A 26,966-nucleotide genomic window follows, 5' to 3' on the forward strand; every position below is an offset into this window, starting at 1 on the left:
AAGATAGTCAATTCTTTAAAACCATGTCGGAAGCATCCTTGGGTAAACACTTTGATTTTGTATGAATTGGTTGTCTTGGCCTCAATGGACACGAGAGGCAGGAACAATAAGGGGAATAGACTAAATTTATTGATTTTTTTCTTCTGAATTGGGAATTTCTGGATTCTGTTTTACTTTGGTCTGAAGCGTCGCATCTCCTTATGTTTTGTCATAATGGATAACAATCTTGTGGAGTGTGGCATTTTGGAAATTTTTGTATAACATCTAGATCTTGTGTAAATGAAAAATCTTTGTTCAGTAACTTGTTAAATTTGATATTGCTTTGCTCTTGCATACATTGTTTAAGTGTAATAACTGTATGCTGATTTATATTAATTAACATCAAAGATAAATTAAATTACCAATGCATTGTTTTTTTAAATGTTGGTAAAATTAATTGTTATTACCTGTATTGTTATCACCTGTATAAGAAATGCAATTAAAATTATACATACCAAATATCTATATTTTAAAATAAATTGTGTTATATACGCTATTTTTCTTTCATACTTATTTTTAGTGTTCATATTCAAAATGCAATATTATACAATTATAGCATTTTGATAAGGTCGATACATGGTTATATCAACCAAAGAAAAATATATTGTCCTTGACCGAAATCAAAATGCTATATTTGTTATATTTTTCTTTATTTTTTAATATTTTTTTTTATTTTATTCATTTATTTTTTTTTTATTTTCCTGATTGAAAATTTAACGAATAGAAACATTCAAACAAAACCAAAAGCTATTTTCTTGTCTCTGTAATGTAAACATGGTAAATCAAGACATTATTTTAAGGAATGATTTTATAACTAAACTGTAAGTCAGAATTGTAAACATTGAATGAGTGAACTGTTTAGTCACACATGGTGTGTCATCAAATTCTTTTAACGATTTTCGACGTCATACACTCCCTTAGTAATTTCACCGCTGTTTTGGCCCCTTTGCATTAGCTGAATCGGAGTTATCCAATATAGATTAAATATCCTCTCCAGTGAGCCAGAGGAGTCGTTATGTTTTCCGCTGTTTGTTAGCCTGACATCTATTTCGTCCATTTTGCCAAAAGAGCGACGCTTGGTTACTAGGTCTTTAGAGTGCTTGACTCTGAAGAACTTAGTGCGCCATTCAAGCTTCAAAGTGATTTACGGCGGGGATTCCCCATAGGGTCTCTTTATAACCATGCAATACACTTTGAAGTCTATGTATGGCCGTGCAAAACACATTTTTACCAACTTGTTTGTTTCTATCAAGTCAATACAGTGGAACTTCGTTAACTCGAACTCGGATAAACCGAATACCCCGCTTAACTCGAAGTACCTCGCCGGTCCCGGCCGAATTCTCTCTTTATCTTAGTAAAAAAAAACTCGGATAATTCGAATTCGGATAACTCGAAAAACTCGGATAATACGAAGTAGAATTTGGTCCCAACAATAAAAATCCTACTTGAAATGTTCGAATAACTCGAAGTATCATTTTTGAGTCTAAAAAAGATCGTTGGTAAACACCGACATTTTTTCAACATCAAATTTCCGGTTGTTATCGGCACTTCAAACCTACCGATTATTATATGCTACTTAAAGTTCACAATAAATTAATTAAGCACATTCTATGTGGAATCGTATAATAACAACTTTCGGTGATAAAAAAGTACTGCTTAATCATACATCAAGCAATTTCCTTAGGCGGTCGCCGAAATAACACACACCGCAGTCAACTCACCTACCCGCTCGCTCAAGCGGAACTAATCTCTGACACGCTACACAGTTAGAATCACAACCTGGGGTCGGTACTCGGCTAATGTTTTTACAGGTGAAGAAATAAAACAGTTGCCGCGTCCTATTAAATCGTTCAATGACTGAAACAATAGCGTAATTACTGCTGAGGTGTTCAGAGTACCTCTGCATTGAGGAGATGTCATATGTCATTTAGACATAAAAGAAGGGGTGTTTCTCTGAAAATTCATACCCGTTTCGGAATGTCGAAGTCAATTGAGCAATCCAAGGAAGGACCCGGTAATCCCGGGGGGATAATTGGATCAATGGGGTTCATCGGCTGCATTTTTTGCCGCCAGATGGCGTTTGTGCTCTAGTTGGTATGTTCTCGAAAGACTGAAGAGTTCCAATACACTTTTACAAAGGTCAAGCTGGTGTAACTTTTACGTAGCGTTTGTAAAATATGCCATATTATTGTTGCGTTCCCGGTTGTAAATCTGATGGAAGCGGACATACATTCCCTTCTGATCCAAACCTTAAAAGGTTATGGCGAGTTGCTATTCGTCGTGTCGACGAAAAGACTAAAGGTTTATGGGAACCAGGCAAACATTCCAAGGTCTGTTCGGAACACTTCTTGGACTCTGACTACGTTCAACAGACTCTACTCGGTAAGGATATATCGATATTATCGCTGTATACGGCCTTCTTCAGAGGAAAGACGAACTTTTATAAAGGAACATTAAAACGTTCATTGATAAGATTGACTTGTTATGATTATGCCGAATGAAATGTCGTGTGTCAGCATACATGTAATATAACCTACCTTTGTCTTGTAAGTTGGGACTTGTCACGAAATGTTACCCGCTTCCGGTTCAGTTAATTATTATATACATAATCATAATTGCGTGAAGTTTCTTATCTGGATACAGCAGTGTGATCACACACCTACATGTATTTTGTTTTAGCTGAAATAGATGTTAGAAAACGAAACTCACCGTTTTTTCTGTTATAATGACAACATTTCACTCATAACATTAATTCACATAAGCGTTTTCCAATCTGTTAATGAAAAAAAACACTTACTCCATTTCCAACCTAATATCATTTTATTATATTGCTATACATGTATAAAGACACCAATAAATGACCAGATCATGTTAATATAATTCAGTTTAACTGATCTATATTTTATGTACATGTATATAGACATTACAAAAGATACAACATCATGAACATGTAGTTAACACAATATTATCACTTCATGGGATAGCAATAACAGAAATATATCAAACTGAACATTAGGAACAATATAATGCATTTACCTGGTATACACCAGATAGATATTTCACCATTTATGAAATCTGAAGGGTTCAATATAATTATGGTCAAAGTGTAATTTACATCTAGCAACACCCAAAAGTAAAATACTGCGAGTGTTTTTTTCTCATCAAAGACCTTATCCTTACTTGGTGTTTTATTTCAGGAGAACGCAAAAGATTAAAACCTAATGCTGTCCCTTCAGTATTCTTATTCTCATCTAGAAATACTGCCAGTCCTTCTGCTAAAGCACGTAGTGAACGTCAAAAGAGACGAGAAGACATAGTAACTCCTAGTGATGTAGTGCCCACCCCTAGTGTAGGAGACAGTGTTATCATAGAAAGTGAACCTGAGATAATGATAAACACTCAACATGTTGAAAATGATCAATGTCAATCATTCAGTGATATGTCTGTTCAGTGCGAGATTCAAGGGGGAAGACAAGGATATTCCATCGAAAATTATCGCAGCTGTCCCAAGATGCTCAAATACTATACAGGTTTCGATGACTACGACCATTTCATGCTGTTTTTTAATATACTTGGTCCAGCTGCACATGATTTGCAGTTCAAATCCTCTGTCTTGTCACCAGAAAATCAGTTATTTTTAACACTTATGAAGTTACGCAGAGCAACAGAAAACATTGAACTTGGTCATCTCTTTCATATCAGTGAAACCACTGTTTCAACTCTGCTAAATGTTTGGATAAACTTTCTATATTTTCAATTGAAAGAACTTGATATTTGGCCCTCACGAGATATTGTGGATGAACACATGCCAGAGAACTTTTCCCAATTTAGCAATACAAGAATTATTTTGGATGCAACTGAAATTCCGATTCATAAGCCACGCAATGTCAATGCCCAGAGCGCTACATTCTCCTCATACAAAAACAAAAACACTCTTAAGACTATGGTTGGGTGCACACCAAAAGGTGCTATTTCCTACATATCTGATGCCTATGGAGGCTCTGCAAGTGACCGTCAGATTATTGAGCGCTCTCGTCTTTTACATGATCGTTCAATGTTTGATTCAGGTGATAGTATCATGGCAGACAGAGGAATCATGGTGCAAGATCTGTTTGCATCACGTGATGTTAAAGTAAACACACCAACTATGCTGAAGGGCAAAAGTCAGTTAGATGCAGAAGATGTAGTAAGAGATCGGCGCATTGCTTCCAAAAGAATTCATGTTGAACGTGTGATTGGCTTAGCTAAAACCTTTAAAATATTGAATTCAAATCTTTCACATTCAAAGGTTGCTCTTGGATCTAGAATATTGTATATATGTTTTGTTATTCAGAACTTCAGACAATCCATAGTAAGTTAAATAAGTTGACTTTCAAAATCTTAATCTTTCATCATCTTTCTTGTTCCAGGAATATAACAGACTAGCCATTCCAAGAAAAAAGTATTTGAAAAATGATTCTTGTAAAGCATCTGTAATGACTTTAAAACAACATTGTACAGGATATTTGTAACATAAAAATACTTCTGGGTTTGCCATTATGTGAATTATGGCATATATAACTTAAAGATTGCAAAACTACATTTTCCCTGCAACGAATTTTCTGTAGTATTTCTGGTAAAATAACTCTAATTTTGGCAGCATACTACCTGACCAAAAATAATTGTCAACATAAATTTCCTCTACAAAAATATCTTTAAAAGTATAGACTACAAAAAAGCACCTCTGTTTCTTACAAATGTTGAGTTGCCCTTGAATTTGATAAAAATAATTGTGATTTTGCTTAAGATGCATGTCTCCATTTTCATCTTTTCCTAAAAAAGGAAAGTTGTTATTTACAGAAATTGCATTATTTCTACCTTTATATGGACACTTGATCTCTACAATGTCACCCTGACTTGTTATGCCATCTGGTGAGGCAGCAAGGAAGTTGTTTTCAATGTCCACTCTCAAACCACACAAGTTGACTGTTATACCATTAATTTCTTCAAATATTTTAATAGCAGCCCTCTCAAAAGTTTGTCCATGGATGATGGCTGGTGAAGTGAGTCTGGCAGGCCTGAAGATAGACTGGCACAGTTTTTCCTTATTTCTACGGTCTGTTGCCTTACAAATCTCGCCAAATCTGGAGGATGTCAAACGCCATCTTCTCTCCTGGTGCCATTTCTTGCACACACTTTGCTTCTTTGTAGTTTCTTCAATCTCCAGGACTTCTTCCATAGATGACACCTATAGAAAACAAAAACATATTTTCATTGTTAGGATTTAATTAATGTACCAAACATTGGTTATCTGAGTTACTTGAACCTCATACTGAACCCAATTTCTTTTCTTTTGAAGAATTCGACAACTTCACTAATAATAAACTTTGTGAATAACCCATTGGTATAATCACTCTCTCTGTATTACTTTTATGATCCCATTCACTGAAATTATTTTCTTTAAAAGTACAGTTTCTGCAATATCCCTCATCAAGTTATCAGTATTTATATTTTGGAAGGGAAGTGGCAGAAAATGGTTTTAAGTATAAGTCTTTGACAATCATGTATGTCTCATTAGGAAATCAAACATTATATAACATATTTCTTTGATTTTTGATAACCATACCTTAGTTCCGGTATCAACCCAATGTTCTGTCATTGGTAGTGTAGTGTAGTCATGGTCTCTTGCTGCCACTTGTATATTTGCCTTCGGCATAAGATATCTGTTTCAAAATTACTGAATGTTATTGTATGTATGCATTCATTTCCAACTATATATTATTTAGTAATTTCATAGTACAAGGTGTTGCATTGTCTATAATTTTGCTATCAAGTATTAGTCTGGATATAGAATGGATAAAGTTTTGTAGAACTTTTGACATCATTGTATAATGATACTAGATAACTTATAATAGTGGTAATTAATGGCTGCTAAAATGAATTAAAGATGTAATATTTTTACCAATGTTAATAGATCTAATTACAATAATGCACTTCTATGATTAAGTGTTTATCATTTTACCTAAATGCAAGGTCCTTGGATGATACTGCACAATAGTTGATCACTTGGCTCCTTACAAATGAGTTGTATCCATTATTGCCTCTGAACCTCTCAGGTCTTGGATCATCCATGTTAATGTCGAAGTTGGATTCAATATCTTCAGCCTTTACTGGTGAACCTGTGACAGCCAAAACTGATTAATGTTAGTTACTTTTAAGTTTTCATTGGTGAAGTTCAATATTGAATACAGTAACATACAGCGAATAATTATACAAATGTTTAAAAAAAAAAGATATATAAATAGTGAGTTGAGAGTTGTGTTTTATTGACCTACATGGTCTGTTGTAATGTAGTGAACTTATGTATTATATATTCGTTCAGAGATATGTAAAATTCCCCTAAATTGAGGTTGTATATTCTGTTAATTATAGCCATCATACTGAAATGAATATACTAAACTAAAATTAAAAAGTTATCAAAAGTAGCTGATATGGTTTACTTTTTTTTAAGTAAATGCTTATTACATGGTTATTATGATGTAAATCATTAACTTATCACTATATATCATTTCTTATGACAGTATGTTTTGGATCCATGAAAAAAAACAGCATAATAATGAAAAACAGAAACAATTTACTAACAACAACAACAAAAAGTTTTGTGGGTGTGGCCATTGACTTTAGTAACATGTTACCATATCAGTATAACGTTCTGAAAAGGAACTGAACATTTTCAATTAACCAAAGGCAGATTTATAAAACTATGAGTTTCTTTGAAAGCTTCAACTTTGTAAATGGACATTCAGAAATATAAAATGGAGCCATATTTCAGAAATGACTATCTGCCACTGGTTTATTGATTGGTTAAAAAACACAAGCAAATTGAACGAACACTTCTTTTGTTATTGCCTTGATAATTCTTCTTCGGTTTGTGAAAAGTTTGTAGATGGTCTGTACAACTTCCCCGAATAGCAAGCCTACCAGTTTCAATAAACTTGATAAGCACAAGGAGAATAGCTGCGATATGCTTGCATGTCCCACACGGACCTTTGCCAGCTGGACATTCACAATCAGTATTTATTATTTCACCATTTGCCCCAAGTCTAATCTTGTAGTTGTAAGAAATCTGTAAAAACCATACCACATTGAACGAAATTACAGTGTTGCAAATCTTAAGTCATGAAGCATTGTTTCAAGAGCTAAAATCATGTGATTTTTTTTCTGGTGTATTGCAATTGTGTAAGCTTACTTTTTTCTTCATTGCCGCTGCAACTGTTCCGGTCAGAAACACATCATGTCCATTTGCTTTGAAGCTGCATGCCTCAACCCTTCCTGATTCCATTAGCAAGCTCCCTTTGGAAATAGCCTGAATGTCTGACTGGCATTGGTTGTCTGCTGCCATTCTATACAGAAAATAACCTACAAAATAGTTTATATAATTCATAGGTTAGGATTATGTACAAACAAAATTATATTAAAATGTAAATGATGATTTAAACTCAGTGATGATGATAAATAAAATGTTAGTTTCATCCAATTTAATTCAATTGTTGCAACAGTTTTACATATGTTTACATATTATGTCCTGTAAAGATTAAGCCATGTGTTTGTTACTGAATCACTGTGTTACTCAATACTGTATCAATGTTATAATCATACAGAATGTATTCAAAGGATAAATATTTTTATATACACTGAATATGCAGGCTTCTCAATGTAAATCACACACCAATGTATGTAAAAATATGACGAGCAATGTTTAATATAATTAAATAAAATGTGCAATATACCTTCTACCTGTGCCATTCCAAGAGTTGGCAATTGATTTTTGTGGTCAAGTGTCAACTGCCGAAACCCGAATATCCCTACTGGCCAATTAGGCAACGCGGGAGGTCTTGGTAAAAACGCAACATTGTCCCTGAAGTTGTGGTTCCTGTCGTATGCCTCTAACCTGAAAATAATATGCAACAATACACTTGAGACTTACAATTATTACATTTTATATGACAGCATAGTTTTCCAGATAACATATTCTAAGCATAATTTGCAATAGACAACTCGGTGAATTGTATTTGTCAACAAGTAGTTATACTTGGTGCCTACTCGCGATCGGTGCCCTGATAGGATCTCACAGGCCTACGCATTATTCTTATCGCCGCACAAAATTATTTGCCCATTATTAATTTATAGGTATACATACAATCATTTCGACGTCAATTAACCTAAAAGTGGATAGACTGTATTTATTCGTGTTATGAGAACCATCTAACGATTTTATTGTGATCGGGTCTCGACATCACATGTCAAGTTGTTTCACTGTCATGTTGACAGCTCGTTCTTCGCATTTGACTTCCTATTCCACTTTTTATGAGTAAACCTACCATGATGAAAGATATTCATATACACAAAATATCAAAGTTTACCTTTCAATCAAATCTGCTTTCCTCCCCCGCAATACTGCACCACGCTTCGCTAATTCCAACTTCAGCCGCTCAACTTTCCAGCCGTCATACGCCATATTGTTTACGTTTTACCAACTAAAACACGGGCGCCCCCTAGTGACGTCAAGAGGGATAACTCCCCGATGAACCCCCATTGATAGGGGGAAGACCGGCGTGAAGAGGAAGATGACGACACATACAATTGAGACGAAGTACCAGGCCATCTTAGCTGTAGAGAGGGGAGACAGGTCAAAATCAGACATAGCGAGAGAATTTGGTATTCCATCTAATACCTGGTCAACATGGTTAAAATCAAAAGAAAAGATCGTGACTATCTACAGCAACAACGGACTGAGTCCCGCTAGAAAAAGGATGAGAACTGCGAAGTTTGACGACATTGATGCTGCTTTGTTGAAATGGTTCACCTATGCCAGAGATCACAATCTTCCCATTTCCGGTCCGATGCTGAAATCTAAAGCCAGCGATCTCGCAGAGAAGATTGGAGAGAAAAACTTCGCCAGCAGCACAGGATGGGTCGACAGGTTTAAGGAACGACATGGCATCTGTTTTAAGAAGATCTGCGGCGAGGCCAAGTCTGTTGATACCTCAAGCGATGCCATGACAAAGTGGGCCGACGACCTCCGTACTATCCTCTCAGAGTATCAGCCGAACAACATATTCAATGCAGATGAAACCGGCATCTTCTACCGACTACTACCCGACCGGACACTCGACTTCAAAGGGACCGACTGTCATGGCGGGAAACGAAGCAAAGAACGCCTAACTGCCCTCGTATGTGCCAACATGACAGGTACTGAGAAGCTCCCCCTGTTCATCATCGGGAAGTCGATCAAACCAAGATGCTTTAAGAATGTGAGCTCGCTACCAACAGAGTATACCGCAAACATATAAACGTATATGTTTACAGATGTCCACGTGACACAGTTCTAACCATCGGTGAGCACCAAAAACCAAGAAAAATGATAAACAATTATAGCCTTTCGATAAGTCTGAGGTAGATATTTTTCAGGTTAATCAAACTATGTATTGACTTAAGGTACACGATCACAATTCTGACATAAAATCTCCGTTCAGATTTGATTTACCTGTAAATCCAGGACTTCTTATGAAGCGACTTATCACACATTGCATATATGCCCAGGGCTATTGAGACAAAACTCTCAGTGAATCCTATTGTAACACTGGTACCATCATGCTTGACCACAGACACCATACTGGCTTCCAAACAGGTTTTGCTGGTGATATACTGCATTGTGTATTTTCGAAACTGAAACACGTTGTTATGCAAGATTCTATTGAAAATGCATACTGTTCCCGCAATGGACCAAATTTTCCTTGCACTTTCACAATCCAAGGGCATACTATCTGTGTATTTCACCTATACATTGCCCAATATTAACAAATCCAATGGCAACATTATTTCTGTTCAAAGAAATCCAGAGCCATTTCTGGAACTAGAATTATTATAAAAATAAAATAAGTTGTTTTTCCATTTGTCTGAAAGGCACTGCTATCAATATTGTACCTGAGTATTGATTATGAATACCAAAAAATCATCGACACATGTACCTCCCCCCTCTGAAATCTGTTGTTACAAAGGTCGATGAGTTTGCCTCACTGTAAGTTAAAATCTAAAATATATCTTTAAAATTCAAGTATAGGAGTATGTTTGTAAATGTCATCTGGTGATCCATAGAAAAGCATAAGTTCGTACCTGTTACCTGTTTTGAGATAAAAAAAAAAGTTTCTACTTATTCTCGTTGTGAACGAACCAATCAATTTGGTTTTTTATGAAGAGTTGGTAGGTCTTTGTGAATACAAAAGTGTTCCATTTTTAAAAGAAACACAGGTAAAACCATAGCTAATCTCGCAAACACCCCGGTGTTTGTACAAATTATTTCAATAGCAAATAATATTTACTGGAGGTCTGATCATGAACCTTAAATCAAAAGGTTACGGTATTTTTTTTTTATAACAAGTGTTTGGAAAGGTGATGGGTTTCAGATTTTAATGTATCTAGACGATGGCCTATGACACAATAGGTCAGAGTTAGTAAGACAGGGCGCAAAGGTCAAGTGTGAATTGATAGAGTCTGGGTTTGTTCCCAAAGTAGACAAATCCCATGCCCTCCCCCCCCCCCCCCCCCCCCCCCCCGTTTCAAAACTTGAAAAAAAGCATATAATTATATGCACCGATATTTTATATTCATTGACAGATGATTTATCTCCAACTTAGTCTCCTACATGTATATTTTTTTTAACTTATCAGATACACCAAGATTATTAAATATTGGTTCATAACAAAAGAATGCACTGAGTCATTCTCTATATAACAATTCCTGCATGCAAGCGGAAACTTGTCGTACCATAAATTGGGCTAAAGTAATAAATATATGATGTACTAATGGTTTTGGTTATGTTATGAACAAGAAGTTTGAGATATTGATGTATTTTATCATTATTCCAATCAAGGGTACGAGACATATTTATACTGGCATAGAGAGCTTGTAGACTCGCCACGAGCCAGATGTTTTGGTTACAAGAGATACAAAATGTATCCTGATATTGTTAACATTATTTTTTTTCAAATTAACAAGGTTTCGGGTATCTTCTCATAGATTAAATATAGAAGCGGGAAGATGGCATCGTCCGATTCCAATACCTGCAGAAATCCGTTACTGTAATCGTTGTACTCAAATTGAAAACGAATATCTTTTTCTTATGGAATATCTCTTATACTCAGAAATTAGGTAAATGTTTTTGTATAGGAAATATTATGTAAAACCTAATATGTTTACATTTATAGATCCTGTGGCACTAGAGAACTGTCCCAGGGGGGGGGGGGGGGGGGGGAGGTGTGTAAAGAGTGTCCGATAGCGACAATGCTTCCCGTACGCTTACCAAACATGTCACGTGTCAATCTATACCATTACTCACCATTTTATTACCTGGTCATGTTTATTTACAAACCAAATGAATTAAGTGAATTAGGAAATGAAATACCGTTTAACTAGACAGACATGTGAAATTACATGTACCGGTTAAGCATGGTATTTTGAATCATGATGAAATGACCCTGGGGTCAAAATACTATTATGTTAAAATGACCCCCCACCCTCACCCCCCTCCTCCCTCTTCCAAAACAAGTCACCATTACTTTTTTTTTTTCATATATTATGTAACATATGTTTTTGATTAAAAGCGATGATAGAAACGGAGAAAGTGATAATGGGTCAACTAGGGGTCACTTTACCATGTCCACAGTGAAATAAAGAACTTTATCATTTAAAATTGATTTTTTTTCAGTAATCCTCAATTCATTATTTATATAATAAGAGATAAGTGATTTTGATGTGATCATGTAAGGGGAGGAGGGGGGTGCATGGTAAAGTGTATTGCCATCATAAAACATTTCGTTTGTAATTTCTAATAAACAGTGTCCATGCATATTATGTGATCCTGCAAATTTATACTCATATTTGAAACGTTTAGTGTGGTTTTGCATTCTATTGACAACTTTCAAGCTAAACAAATATGGCAAAGTTTGTATGGTATGTCTATAATTAGTATTTCATTCGATAAACAAGAAATATTACACTTACTGATATATATCTGGAGTAGGAAAACAAATATTTCTATGGATATTAGCTTCAATGGTCAATAATCTACCACACCTGTATATCATTAAAATAGAGCAATTCATACTGACTTCTATTTGTTTTTAATTGTAGTTTTGCTACATTTACTGTCGGTATAATCACAAAGTACAGGTGATGAAATTAAGGCTGAACAAAATTCATCAAAACTGAAAAGTGAGTAAATTGACCATGGTTTTAGTGACTGAAAAGCATCTTTCTTTGAATGGATTTTGCCCAGTTGATAATATCTGCTTATGAGCTGATGATTATATCCTTTTTGGCACAAGAAATAAAGAAATGATGTCATTTTATAAAAAAAATAAAACATTGCCAATTTTTTTGAATGTATACTTCATGTTTTAACAAAATTATTTATATACACTTGTTGGTCTGCAAAGTTACGCTTTAGAGGTTTTACTGTTGGGATCCGGGGAGCTGGAACACCTAGTGCCATGTATAATATGTGTTTCCGACATAGAAAGTAAGTATCCGGATACTTTCCGGATACGTTTTAAATAACTACTAAAATGTACTCCATTTCCATAAAAGTACCCCTTACCAAAAATCTTTATTTTAACTCTAGCAATCTTAAATAGTGATGATATGAAGAGACTACACAGGGTTTATAATTCACAATGTCTCTGTCTCCATACCACCTAATTCCAACATACGGGCAAGCAAAAATATATTTTTATAGGACCATCATGGGAAATTCCTCATATGCATATAATAGACATCTTGCAAAATCCCTAACATGTGGATACCTATTATTTCCCTGCATACTTGACAGATTAAGATTTGTATGCATCTCTATTGAAATAACATTTGGTTTAAAGATGATCTAACATGGATTCTTTGAAATATCTTTTTTTTTAAACCATAATCATGAAACGATATACGAACTATGTAACTGAACGCTACAAAAAAAGCTTTATCTTTAAACATGTATAACAGTAAATTCTTAACAGATCTTAATCTTCATTATGTCATCAAGCCTAGAAAAAAGGAAGATGTGGCCAACAACCCTTTTAAATACACATTCTGAAGGCTACGTGAGTCAATCGAGTGTCGTTATAGATATATGTAAATACAGGATCATTATTAGGTAGGAAGTGAAATACTACTTCAAGAAGAGAAAAAATATGTATTACATAGTACCAACGCAACTCTAATAAAACAAATCGAAGCCTCAACATGTTCAAGTCTGAATGAAAAAGCGTTGCAAGAATGATGCAAGGTTTGTAGTACAATCCAAGATCAATATGGATGTCATTTGCAAAGAGGATTTTCATTTCTGAAAGATATGTATAGGTAAATTTTGTTGGACCTTAGAACGTGTCCCTAAAACACGATAAAGTCATAGGTTCATTCACCAGATCATTGGTTTTGCATTGACGACAGAAAATTGCTAGATGATATGTTTCCTATGAATAGAAATAGAGACCTGAAGTATTGGCTTTGGGCATGACTAGCATTAATATTTGTATACCATTTGATATCATGTAGATGTCACAACCACTGAAGGGAAAACTAGAAAGTTTTCTGAGATGTGATTGTTGGCCAACTTAAGATGAGGGCTGAAACAAGGAAAGACGAGCTATCAAACATGGAAGGCTGAATTCGTGAGACTATGTTGCATAATTAGTAACACTTTTATATTGTGTGGTATATAATGTGAAAGTATAAATATAAAGACGGTATTACACTGTACTAAAGTTTTCTACGCAAACACGGATTGACACTGAACCAATACAAGTCTTAACGAACAAATGTCGCAGGAAAGATACAAGATTCACTTATGGATGACTGGTAAACCCCAGGATCCATATTGGATGTCACTTGTGTAGGCCGTAAGTAGGGAGTGGCAGGAATTTGGGGAAAAGGAGGGGGGAGTTGGTGGTGTGCAAAAATAAAGGTCAGCATCGAGTAAAGATTGTTCTTAAGAGCTGCGTTGCAAGAGGTACTTTAGGCAAGTAAATGAGACCAAAGCGACAAAATCTTTCATTCCTGAAGAAAAGAATCAAAAACAGAAGAATAAAAGAGGCCAATTAAGGTAGAAACTACTAAACCATAGAAGGCCACCGACGGGAAAAAATCAAGAAGCCAGTAGCTAAGAAACCAGCAACTAAGAAACCAGGTACCAAGCCAACGAATGCCAAGACACAAAAGAAGCCAGCAGCTTAAATATAATGAGCCATCTAAGAACCATAAGTCAAGACTTAATATGGATATCAGAAAACTGGATGCAGACAGGGAGCGGTAAACACGTGACAGTATATTGGAAGACAATCATCGGATATTGCCATCACAACATTTCGTTTGTAATTTCGAATAAACAGTGTCAATGTATATTATATGTTCCTGCAAATTGATACTCATATTTAGAATATTTAGTGTGGTTAATTGTTTGGCATTATATTAACAACTTTTAAGTTAAAAATAGATCACAATGTGTGTATGGTATTGTAAATGTTTGTGTTGCTACTCGAACGCAATGCAGAATGTACTGCGCATGTGCAGTTTAACTTCCGCCAGCGTTAGAAGCCATGATGCTGAAGGAAAAGGAACGATGCCTTTAACGAATAGTATATACATTTACCTAATAGCTCCTTGGTCAGAAAGAATGGGGTAAATATTTAAGTGCATAGTGTATTATGCGCATACAGACAGTTTCTATAACATACCTTTTTATTGATAATGTTTATCAAGCATTTTGTAGTAGTGCATATTTATCCATAGATAAAACATTTGTTTTGTTGTCATGTGGGCAGTTTCCAAATGCTTATGTAGGTTTTACTGCGATAATTTGTATTTCGAATATCATTTAGAGATTATTTGCAGTACCGATACTTTATCAGTATTCACACTTACCAGTTATTGTGCGGTTTATTTGATTGTAAGAGCCATGCTACTTTTTGTGTATTTTAGTTGGAGTTACCTCCCTTGGTGCACTTGATAGCCTATAATAGCTACAATGTTTCTGTAGAGTTTGTTTGCATAATTTCAATTTCTTGTATTAGAGATTTGTATGGGTTTTTTTTTGGGGGGGGGGGGGGGGGGGGTTGTAGTTCATACATTGACGTGAATAAACAACGAACAACGATTATCAACGTCATTAGTCTTTGACCATTTTTGTTGACCAAGCCAGCTACAGGTATCAACCATAATCAATATTGTAGTCGATAAACAAGATATATTACACTTACGGAAAACAAATGCTTCTATTGATTTGAGCTTCAATGATCAATAATCTCTCTCACCTGCTTTTCATTAAAATTATCTTTGTCTTTAATTGTAGTTTTGTCACCTACACTGTAAGTATAATCCTTTAGTTCCGCTTTAGAAAGATTCACAAGAACTTTTGTCCTGCAATATCACTGTGGAATCGTAATGGAGATCTCTGTGACGTAACCTTGTATGAAATTGACCGCCTTGAGATAAGTTTCCTACCAAGTGTAACACATGGAGCATCTGTTGACCACCAATATCAGGTTTCTCCCAAGTTCACATTTTCGAATGTGATGGTATCCATTTGAGTTTTGAGACAAAGTTTGGACTTATTGAAATGATAAATTTCTATTCGGTTATGACGGTATTAAGGTCTTAATTATTAAATGTACATGAAATACTTCCAATGTAATTGTATATACATGTAATAGATTGTGTACCTAATTTGTCGTTAAAAGGGGAACCCCCTAATTAAATACTTGGTTGCTTCCCTATTCAAATTCCTGAGTCGACTTATTCATCACTATTGATTATATATGATCTCAGTAAATACTTAATGTAGCATCTTAAGTGTTATCATAAATAAATAAATAAGTATTAACACTATACATTGTATTACACAAGATCCTGAAAAAGCAAACAATACTATTTTTTTTCTTTAAATTTTAAATAAGGTTTTTTTTTTTTTTACAGCGTTAATTAAACCCCTTTATTTTACACATACTGTCATGGACATATTGCCTTCCATCGTGTTTATTTTACACATACTGTCATGGACATATTGCCTTCCATCGTGTTTATTTTACACATACTGTCATGAACATATTGCCTTCCATCGTGTTTATTTTACACATACTGTCATGGACATATTGCCTTCCATCGTGTTTATTTTACACATACTGTCATGGACATATTGCCTTCCATCGTGTTTATTTTACACATACTGTCATGGACATATTGCCTTCCATCGTGTTTATTTTACACATACTGTCATGGACATATTGCCTTCCATCGTGTTTATTTTACACATACTGTCATGGACATATTGCCTTCCATCGTGTTTATTTTACACATACTGTCATGGACATATTGCCTTCCATCGTGTTTATTTTACACATACTGTCATGGACATATTGCCTTCCATCGTGTTTATTTTACACATACTGTCATGGACATATTGCCTTCCATCGTGTTTATTTTACACATACTGTCATGGACATATTGCCTTCCATCGTGTTTATTTTACACATACTGTCATGAACATATTGCCTTCCATCGTGTTTATTTTACACATACTGTCATGGACATATTGCCTTCCATCGTGTTTATTTTACACATACTGTCATGGACATATTGCCTTCCATCGTGTTTATTTTACACATACTGTCATGGACATATTGCCTTCCATCGTGTTTATTTTACACATACTGTCATGGACATATTGCCTTCCATCATGTTTATTTTACACATACTGTCATGGACATATTGCCTTCCATCGTGTTTATTTTACACATACTGTCATGAACATATTGCCTTCCATCGTGTTTATTTTACACATACTGTCATGAACATATTGCCTTCCATCGTGTTTCAAAGTCTTATAAGCAATTCAGGTCCATAGTATTTATCAAAAGTGGCGATATCATCTTGAATTTTGTGACAATATTGCTTTCTCTCCCAGTTTTCAATGTTTAAAAGTATCGCAGACTTTTTAATATAACCTTACCTGTGTAATTAAAAATATTTAACACAATATACATTTAAGGATATATTGAAGGTGGTATATGTGTAGAAAATACATGTATTGTATTGGTATCATACAGAGTTATGGTTCTTGATGATAAAAGGTTAATGTGGTCATCCTCGATATTAAAACCACCAACCTATTAAGACCACTTTTACTCAGTCCCTCAGGTGGTCTCAATAGAGAAGTTTCACTGAACTTTCAACACATAGCGGCTAAAAGATACAAAAATCCACGCATTTCATTTTGTATAGATTGTGTGGTTTTGGTCGTGATGGTACCCTGTAGATATTTGATGAGGTATTTTGATGGCTTCGAATGTATATACTAGTCACTAAAGAGTTTGACGTGGACAAATTGATTAATTAAGTTAAAAGTTAAAACGGGAAGAAACACTCACTTACCAAAAACAAATAAATCTAAAAACACCCAAGCAATATATAGGTATAATGATTATATTGTGTTATACAAAAGGCATTGTTCCATGAAAATTAGCACACAATATACTTAAAGAGTAATTATGGTGCAAAAAGTAATCCATATTACTACATTTCTTGTCGTCCTTGTATAAGTACATGTATGTTGTTTCAAGCCGCATCCGAATCGGTCGACCAGTTACCGAGCTATTACCATATTACTAAATGTCACACAAAATTGCAGAAGCAAAATGAATGTAGTTATACGGATTCATTTCTTGCACTGTAATTTTTAATATGATCAACTTGTTTTAGACACATTTTAATTGTTTATTGTTTTTGCTAGTATCCTCGGAATTTCCAGATCAGAAACTAATTTACTTTAGAAACATTTTAATTGTTTATTGGTTTTGCAAGTTTCCTCGGAATTATCAGAAACTTATTATCTGCCAATCAACAAACATGCTTCAAATACAAACATATGTATGATTAAACAAAAAAAACCCAGATAATATCAAAGTGAGGGAAATGCCCTCTCTGAACCTTGCAATGAAGAAGGAGTACCTCGCAGTCAAAAAACTCAATGAAGGACGAATGCATAAAAAACATTCTTCTCATCCATAGATCGATCATTTTCCTTTTGATGTATACAGTATATGGTAAATAAGTGTCACAGTTAAAAAGCTAAAAATAAGTTTATTTCCACATGCCCGCGAAGTTTTTTTTCTTACGCGATTCCTTGACTTGTTCCTTTCATTGTATAGTATGATTCTCATTTAAGACAGTTTTTTTTCTCATCGAAGCCGCTGAGGATTTTAGGGTGTTTCAGCAAAAACCAAATTATGACCTGTCTTCCTATAAATAAAAAAAAGTAAAACTTAAATATTTTTCAAAACTATCGAAATAAATAGCATTTTTTCTTTCTTTAAAAAAAAAATTAAACTAACTAATGACATTCCATGCTCTTGTTAGAAAATGTGTCCTGTATTGAGCCCCTTACATGTTGGTTATAATTTACCTGAAATCAACCATATATATCACCAGCCATTAATAGTACATATACAGTCAATATTCAATATTTGGGTAGGATTTTGATGGAAGCAAAGAAAATATCGGACACGTACCCTGCTGATATTCTGATGCTTGCCTAATGTACTTGACCTATGGTTTGTTTGTTTTTGTTAAACGTCCTATTAACAACCATAGTCATTTAAAGACGTACCTGGTTCTGGAGGTGGAGGAAAGCCGGAGTACCCGGAGAAAAAACCACCGACCTATAGTCAGTGCCAGGCAACTGTCCCACTTGGGTTTCGAACTCGCAACCCAGAGGTGGAGGGATAGTGATAAAGTGTCGAAAAACCTTTACCACTCGGCCACCGCGCCCCTTTGACCTATGGTTCTATGGTCAGTTGACACCATAGCAAAATTAATCATCAGTAGATCAAAATGACAAAAAAATACCTTGACTTTTTAAGTCACATTGACTTTAAATCAATTGTCGGTTATATTTATTAATTCTGCTTAATAATCTGCTTCGTCCTCATCATATTGAAATGACATTGACTTTTGACCCGATGGCCATGACCTTAGGTAATTGACTTCTTTTGTGATTCGTATTAAGAAATGTATCAGTACAAAATACAAACTTTGACCATGACCCCTTTACCTAAAAAAATAAACTTTATGTCTTAACTGAAAAATAACTTTTCATTCAACTTTATTTCATATTGAAATAAACTAGATCTTTGAACGAACGGCCTTCTCATAAACTTTTCGTCATGATATCCGTTTTCTACCAAAAATGCAAAATTTGGTCTTGCAATTTGAAGTGACTTTGACCGCTTAGCTTGACATTATGTCAGATGAACCTTGATTGATTCTTATTAAGTTTCCTTCATAATGTCAAAATATCCATTAAAAACCCGCGTAATTTGAAATCGACATTACAGCACGATATTTGATCTTTTGTCAAGTAAACATATTGACCAAATTTCAAGTGCATCGATCAATTAATACTTAAGTTATCAACACTAACAACAATCTGTGGAGTTATTGAAAGGGAGGGTAGTAATGTTTTTATTCTGACTAGAAATGTATTCGATTTTCTTTTACTTTTAGCATAATTTAGTTCCATATACCTGGTAAAGATCCCTTCCTGTCGAAGGATAAAGTATCATCTACCCACGACGAGAAATAAGTTCACACAGAGCATGTAGTTTCAGGTGTCCAGATATGACGTTGACCTGTAAAACAAAATCAAAAGTTATTTTGATCAATAAGGTAATACATGTTTATGCCTTAGATAAGATAACTGCAAGCCAATGACTAACTTTTAAAGATTTGATCATGAAAACCAAATGTCATCATATTGATAATATCATACATGTAGTGTATACACACCTATGGTTGAATACACTATATCTGCATGTACCAACTGTCGATTTATCAGACAATATGACCAATCTCCAGCCTGCATTATTTTGTTATGGCAGCAGTTCTGGAAACAACTTTCTTATTTGATGGTGATGAAAATAGTCCACAACTGGATGAATGTTTACTAAAATCTAATCAATGCTATAGAATACCTTTTGTTTGATACAGCCATTGTTATTATGTAAAATTCTTAATCCTCCTCTACCCCATCCTCTTCACTAGAATCACATGTGTTATCAGCATCAGTGTTTGAACCGGGTTATTTGTAATCATTGTCATCTGCACCGTTGTCTCTACATCCGAGCTGTTGTCTCCGCTTTTTTTCAGGATCTAATTTTATCGAAAAGATTTCTTCATGAAACATTTTCACAATAGTGCATTGATGAAAGTATAGCTTTATATATATATTATGAACGGTATATATTTATTGATGATATGTAAGATATGATTAAATTGGCTATGGAGTGTTCTAGTATAACAGCATGTAGTATAAAGATGTATCTATGTGCAGAAAGTTGAATTCAGATCTTTGTGCTATTAATCGCATTTAATTGTGAAAAAAAATTTATCTTTGACAACTAAACAACTACCAAAAATAAAAATAAAATTACCATTAGAGCTATTGTTGGAAAGATCTCATACAGAATATAAAAAATAAATACTACACATACCGGTAAGGTAGTATTTGTCATATCTTCTGGTACAGACACAAACTCTTCTGAAGGACCTGCAGTGGCCAACCTTCAATTAAAGTAAACTTATAAGCACGATCTATTGTGATATTTCAATTTTTAAAGTGCTTTATACGATTTCTATCAGGGCAAATGTGGTTGGCACTTAATTTTATGATTGTAAAACAACAGAGGCAGTGCATGGCAATAACTTCTAACTAACCAGGTTAAGGACGAGCATATTATTTGCGGGTGAAAACATGATATTTTTTGTCTTCACCAAAAAGATAAAAATGCTTCAAATACCTTTTTGATCAGTTAATTCTCTGACAGTGTTTCACAGGCTGGATGACTCTAGTCGACTGTTCAGTTTATCTGAATGAAAAAATAGAATATGTTATTTTTATCAGTAAATTCTTTCTATTCAAGTAGCTGTCTACGTGCTCAATTCATGTATTTTCTCTATATCAATATGCTACTTACGTTGTGCCTCCATGGTAGATTCTGTACACCGTAGTCATAGCGGATTTCCTCCCCCGTAAAAATATCCCTTGAAGCATAGAGACAGAGATATGGGTGATCATTAAACGTTTCCAAAACCATGACACTGTTCCGCTGCCTACCAACCCCGTCATTGACGAATCTGCAAAGTCCATCAGTAAATTTTGGCAATACAATTTGGTTATCTTATGACCATATATGAGTGTCGCCTTGAGCCTTCGGCCTAGTGACCGAATATAGGACAGGCTTAAATAACTCTATCATTGCATCATTTCGTAAAACAAGATAGTGTCTTTGCTAGTATCACATATGAGCCCTGATGTGATAATTATATCGACGTCTTCTCCCGAAAACTACAGTGTATTGCTCAGGCCATCATATAAACAAATTATAACTGAGGTCATCTGCCGTGCATCATCTATGATGATGCATTTTACAAAATGAAAGAGCCATCTTAAACCACTCCTTTCACTGCTTTTAATTGTATTCAATCTATTGTTAATATTACATTCATTATTGTTTTGAGATTTGTAACACAGAAAAGTGTTAAGTCATATGTTTATCAAAACAAATATATTTCATCATCTATAAGGCATCACACTTTATGATCTACTCTTCTGTGACATCGTGGCCGACTAAGTTGCACCAACGTGGAAATAGATAGTAAGATTCAAATGTGTTTGTAAAGTTGCGTTGTGGTAGTGATTTTCATCAGAACCGCCTCAGGATCTTTTCATGTAAGTTTGATCTGAAACTCACCAGTTACACTGGTGGATCATATTTAATAATCAGGTTTTAGATATGAAAAAATATGGAGTGAGCATGGCGGATGAAAAAGGAGGAATAGCTATAAGTCATCCTGGTGACTCTGATCGATTATTACATTATTTACCTGTGTCACCATGGAAACACTACAATTCCGGAGTATAGATAAGATCAGAGCTAGAACTAATATAATATTGTGTAAAAAGTGAATATTGGATCACACATATTTTTTTGCCTTTCCATGTTATGAAATAGAGGAAGCTTCCTAGTTTAAAGGAGAACATTTTCCCGCCGCAGTATTTCGTCATAGCTAGTTCACCAGTATATGACATCAGAAAGTCTCCTTTCCTAAACTGCCTAGTTGAAAATACTCCTTCATCTGTGAATACAAGGAAATGTTGAATTAAAAAAGAATTGTGTGCCTTATTCAAACTAACTAAAACAATGGATTATTATCTCGTTATCACGAGATAAGGTCTCTCGTTCAAATGTGATAATTTTGTTCATAACAGCAAGATAAATTATCTCCTTATGACAAGATAAAAGTCATAATGACACGTACAGGCTTCCATACTATCATAACCTTGTTATAATTAGATAAGCCATCTTGTGAGAACGAGATAAGTAAATCTTTTTATAACGAGATAAAAAGATGGCATGTTTGCTCGTCCTTTGGCTAGACTAACATTTACATAAAGATTGTATTGCCAAGTTTGACACCATATATAAACACTTGTTGATATAATACACTACCATCATGTGGCCATGGAAGTATATAATTTTGATAGATCAGAGTAAAATAACAGATTCTGTTACTTAGCTATATACTTGTTGATGATATTGATTTCAAATCCGTCTTTGTCTTTTCCCAACTCGATGTTTTTTTGGCCTCTAATTACGGACAGTCATTACTTTCTCCAGTATCAGACAAGACGGATTTCTCTCGCTTTCTTCGGATTCCGACCCGCTTCATTTTCCAAGGTTAATTGGGTGTTGCTATCAACCTGATTGCCAATGTTGCAATACGCGAAGCATGTAACATGATATATTTACATTATGTGTGACAGTCTCCCATTACTCCTATGTTAAACCAGATGGTATTGATTACCGTATAAATGCAGCCCAGATCACTTGACGTCACTTCCGTCATCGTCAAAAAAATGTTTGGCAATGCGTTGCGGGTGAATCAAACCTAGCAAAGATTTCGACTTCGAACAATCGCGTACTTATGACGTCATTTTGGTGCTTTGTTGATCATAGTCACGCGGAGGCTTTGTATCACACATCAATTTGAATGTAAAGCAAGCATTACAATGAAATCGATTTCACATGTGCCGTCCTTTCAATTGGACAAACAGGGGAATAGCTTAACTTAAACCCCAGATTTAGCAAAGAGAAAGTGAATGTAAATATAACAATTAAACGCTTGTTACATTGTATTTATTGTCAATATCAATGCAATCTGGGTGGCAGATAAATATTCATGACGGGCGTCATGCTATTTTTCTGTCACCCAGAATGCATTGATATTGCCGATAAATACGATCTACCAAGCATTTAATTGTTAAGTAAACAAATATACGATCATTGATGATATTCTTCAATTACCTCAGCAAACCTTAATTGTATGATCCAAATCAAGATTAAGTAGCATAGTATAATGGATCCTTTTAAATTATGATTGCACAATATTTCAAGACGCAAAAGTTTCAATTAACGATGACTGCTTTGCAAGAAATTAAGTAGTATTAAGTAGTATCATATTTACAGAATCACATTTGTTTCACTGAGTCAGACAAATCAGAGAACATGCTCTTTTGTTTTCAAATATCACTACTCCGAAAAACATCCATAATTAGAAACCATCATGAATTTCCATGCCTTTGCAGGACTACGTACATCTCGCTTAGGTCGCCGTTCCTACATGATTCGCAAAACATTTCCTGAGGTGACATGAATAGTCGACTTCCTTCACCAGCTTTGTTCCTAATCGTATGAACTAGTAATGACACGAAGTTTAAATTCTAATACAAAGCTCATCTTTAATATGCGGGTTGAAATAGAGTGCAGGCATGTTTGGTATTAGACGACAGAAATAGCCTTTAAAAGCATGACACAACTCTCTGAGGGTACCGAGTACTCTCACACATTTGTATATGCTTTGCATAATAAGACTATCAATTAGCGGCGTTCCCCGATGTAGCTCAATTTCTTTAAGTCTTTTTAAGATCCGTCCATTATGATCAAACCAACATTGCTGTATTCTATGCCATTTTCACTTGTTTTCATATTGTTCCAGGGCGCTGGGTACTCGCCTTTCGCCATTGTCACTCAGCTGCAGTAGAAAATGCATCACAAGGACTACTAAACAGGGAAGTGTGTGACACAGACTTGCTGGCAGAGCCTTTAGTGTGACGGTAGACATTACTCAGTATTTGTGAGCAGGTTGTAAGTGGCGTTAAAACCTGTCACTGGGACCTTTTACCAGCCATTAACCCCCATTGTGTGATCTCGTTTCTTATTTTTCTGATTTTTTTATTTTTGTTTTATTTTGGTAATTAATGCAAACAATTAGAAAAACAAAACGGTTTTAACCTATTTTGAAATGCATTTATATTAGTAAAAAGTATGCATGGATTGTGAAACTGAAATTTGTTCTTTTGAAAAAAATGTACCATCAGCATTAAACAATTAAATATATTTACCTTTTCACCAAATAGAGCTGAACGTGTACAAGTATGGAAGTGTTACCCTCTTCTTCAAATTAAGTGATTATAGGAGGAAAAGTGAGCTATCTATCACTACACACCGGGAGGAAAGATAATGACCTTCATATGACAAGCATATTCCTCACACAGCTGATTCTTCTTCAAATATTATTAATCTGAAATTAGGGTCTAAAACGAAGATCCTTCCTCCTTAAGCGAACATTGTGTCCACTTCTGTATTAAATTGATCTAAATGATTCATTTTTTGGCGTTTTTAGCTAACAATCGAATTACCGGTGTAAAGAGAGACTATTCCGAGACCTCGGGGTCTACCCCACCGTTTGTACAATTTTGAATATCCACCCGATAGTGAATGTTGCCAGGCAAATATAAGCGATATAAATTGCACTGTTTCAGAGCAGGAGCCGTTTGTGTCAATATAGCCAAATTAACCTCTTTAAGCCCCCCATATATATGTCGTATGTATTGTTGTTCGAGTTTCTATCTCAAAGAATAAGCAAACAAAGCTTCACAGAATGGATATATGCATCACTTAAAACTATGTACACATATATATCCATGAAAAGGGTCAGTAATGGTATACATATTATCAATATTTGCATTAAAAACAAAACTAAAATAAATCAAACTTCGAGACCATTTACGGTATTTCCATTTCTGAACATGAACAAAGATATGCTCTGGAAATGATGTTCGCTTTTGTTCATTTACCTTCGTTTTCCTGCACTTACTCACATTTTAAGTTTATCCGGTATACAGGCATATGACACATTAACCCAGTATACAATGTACTTATACCATCAGATTTTGCATGTTGGAACATACATTAATCCCACAATTACTCTGCTATGTTTTTTGGCAATAAAACAACAAACACTTTGGTTGTCGAAAATTGAGCATTTATTCAAATGCCAGTTACTTGTTAACAAACCAAAAAAGATGGGGGTTTCTTACTAATAAAACGCTTTTATTCAAATGCCAGTTATTTGTTAACAAACCAAAAAAGATGGGGGTTTCTTACTAATAAAACGCCCCATATAAATGTAAGTAAGCTTTTACATTATACACACAAGTAAAACAATAATATCAATAGACATATAAATACAAGGAATATTTTTCATTAACATACAAGTAAAACTATAATATGAAATGCACTCCACCCTACATCCTAACTTTAGGAGGACATTAAAGCAGGGGAGGAGGTGGGTATTAGCAAAATACTTGGATAAACCAATTCTTCCTGGCAGTGAAAATTTTCTGTAGTAGTCACGTGATCATCCAAATCAAAACATCACGTGACTATCCATTCTGGGAGATACTAAAAGCCGAAACGGAAAATCTTAACAATCCGGAAACTATATCAAATACCACACTTAACAAATAACAAAACCGGACTAATATATCAGTCCGAAAACTCACTAATTACATAATAAATAGATGATATAAATTACTTTATGTTTTACATAAATCCAAATGTAGGTGACACGTGTACCCGGTTTACCTAGAAGTGACACACATCTAGTATACATGTATGTGCTATGTACACAAGGTAATATATGCAGGCGACATGTGTACCGGTATACGTGTATGTATGTGACATTTGTACCCAGTATACGTGTAGGTGACATGTGTACCTGGTATACATGTAAGTGACTAGACTGACCACCAGACCCTAAGTTGTTTTGTTAAGAATTGCCAAGCTAAATTTTAATACTAGATTATCTCCCCCTAGTTTGAAACTTAGGATCAGACATAGCCTAGTGACCAAAATCATAAAGGTCAATTTTATTAATAATTTTAATATTCTAGAGACAGGGGGCCAGTCTAGTAGGTGACATGTGTACCCGGTATACGTGTATGTAGGTGACATGTGTACCAGGTATACGTGTATGTAGGTGACATGTGTATCCGGTATGCGTGTATGTATGTGACATGTGTACCCGGTATACGTGTATATAGGTGACATGTGTACCCGGTATACGTGTATGTAGGTGACACGTGTATCCGGATACGTGCATGTAGGTGACATGTGTATCCGGTATACGTGTATGTATGTGACATGTGTAGCCGGTATACATGTAGGTGACGGTATACGTGTACTCGTCATTTAAAAATCTATAGTCAATACTCCTACGCTATATCCCTGTTTCATTTCGATTGACGACGTCTATAAATTGTAGTAAAGTGAATAAAACTTTATCTACGAGTATCGATCCCAATATGAAGTGTTTGTGCCTTTTGGTTACAGGGAAAGTTATAAATATGCTTCAGCATATTCGAAACATGTGCACTTGAATGAAGACCAAGGTCAATGCACAGATATACATTTGGTAGTTATGATACAATACCGCCATTGGTGTTA

General features: G+C 34.9%; 4 protein-coding genes across 8 annotated transcripts; 2 read left to right on the plus strand and 2 right to left on the minus strand.

Moving 5' to 3' along the window:
• The first annotated feature begins 2,016 nt into the window (after window positions 1-2,016).
• On the plus strand, window positions 2,017-4,456 carry LOC117326686. Its single transcript, XM_033883407.1, has 3 exons — window positions 2,017-2,053; window positions 3,237-4,268; window positions 4,449-4,456. Exons 1-3 carry the CDS (start codon window positions 2,017-2,019, stop codon window positions 4,454-4,456), a joined length of 1,077 nt encoding a protein of 358 aa, XP_033739298.1.
• LOC117326767 lies at window positions 3,599-8,601 on the minus strand. 5 transcript variants are annotated; one of them, XM_033883485.1, is made up of 6 exons: window positions 8,442-8,601; window positions 7,809-7,969; window positions 7,268-7,437; window positions 6,041-6,197; window positions 5,645-5,741; window positions 3,599-5,266 (listed from the first exon to the last, which is right to left on the minus strand). In XM_033883485.1, exons 4-6 carry the CDS (start codon window positions 6,148-6,150, stop codon window positions 4,616-4,618), a joined length of 858 nt encoding a protein of 285 aa, XP_033739376.1. In that variant the 5' UTR covers window positions 6,151-6,197; window positions 7,268-7,437; window positions 7,809-7,969; window positions 8,442-8,601; the 3' UTR covers window positions 3,599-4,615. The 5 variants fall into 4 exon arrangements, with proteins under 5 accessions (XP_033739379.1, XP_033739378.1, XP_033739376.1 ...); XM_033883488.1 differs by having other exon boundaries at window positions 7,268-7,421; window positions 7,816-7,969; XM_033883487.1 differs by having other exon boundaries at window positions 7,816-7,969.
• Window positions 8,602-8,645: 44 nt separating this feature from the next.
• On the plus strand, window positions 8,646-9,371 carry LOC117326687 (tigger transposable element-derived protein 6-like). Its single transcript, XM_033883408.1, has one exon. It carries the CDS (start codon window positions 8,646-8,648, stop codon window positions 9,369-9,371), a length of 726 nt encoding a protein of 241 aa, XP_033739299.1.
• A 10,311-nt stretch (window positions 9,372-19,682) lies between these two features.
• On the minus strand, window positions 19,683-25,641 carry LOC117326688. The gene is made up of 4 exons (XM_033883409.1): window positions 25,635-25,641; window positions 22,206-22,248; window positions 21,093-21,252; window positions 19,683-19,748 (listed from the first exon to the last, which is right to left on the minus strand). Exons 1-4 carry the CDS (start codon window positions 25,639-25,641, stop codon window positions 19,683-19,685), a joined length of 276 nt encoding a protein of 91 aa, XP_033739300.1.
• Window positions 25,642-26,966: the final 1,325 nt, after the last annotated feature.

This window comes from Pecten maximus, chromosome 5, assembly GCF_902652985.1.
Source record: "Pecten maximus chromosome 5, xPecMax1.1, whole genome shotgun sequence".
NCBI lineage: Eukaryota > Metazoa > Mollusca > Bivalvia > Pectinida > Pectinidae > Pecten > Pecten maximus.

Bases quoted from the DNA above. Each gene is read 5' to 3' on its own strand.
- LOC117326687 (XM_033883408.1), top strand. From the start codon at position 8,646: ATGACGACACATACAATTGAGACGAAGTACCAGGCCATCTTAGCTGTA.
- LOC117326767 (XM_033883488.1), bottom strand. From the start codon at position 6,150: ATGGATGATCCAAGACCTGAGAGGTTCAGAGGCAATAATGGATACAAC. The intron at 5,742-6,040 runs GTAAAATGATAA...ATTTTGAAACAG, and splicing joins TCCAAGGACCTTGCATTTAG to ATATCTTATGCCGAAGGCAA. The intron at 5,267-5,644 runs GTATGGTTATCA...TGTTTTCTATAG, and splicing joins GGGTTGATACCGGAACTAAG to GTGTCATCTATGGAAGAAGT.
- LOC117326686 (XM_033883407.1), top strand. From the start codon at position 2,017: ATGTCGAAGTCAATTGAGCAATCCAAGGAAGGACCCG. The intron at 2,054-3,236 runs GTAATCCCGGGG...GTTTTATTTCAG, and splicing joins GCAATCCAAGGAAGGACCCG to GAGAACGCAAAAGATTAAAA.
- LOC117326688 (XM_033883409.1), bottom strand. The intron at 21,253-22,205 runs GTCATATACTGG...TGGACTTTGCAG, and splicing joins AGGAAAGGAGACTTTCTGAT to ATTCGTCAATGACGGGGTTG. The intron at 19,749-21,092 runs GTAAGTAGCATA...TTTGTTTTACAG, and splicing joins ATCTACCATGGAGGCACAAC to GTCAACGTCATATCTGGACA.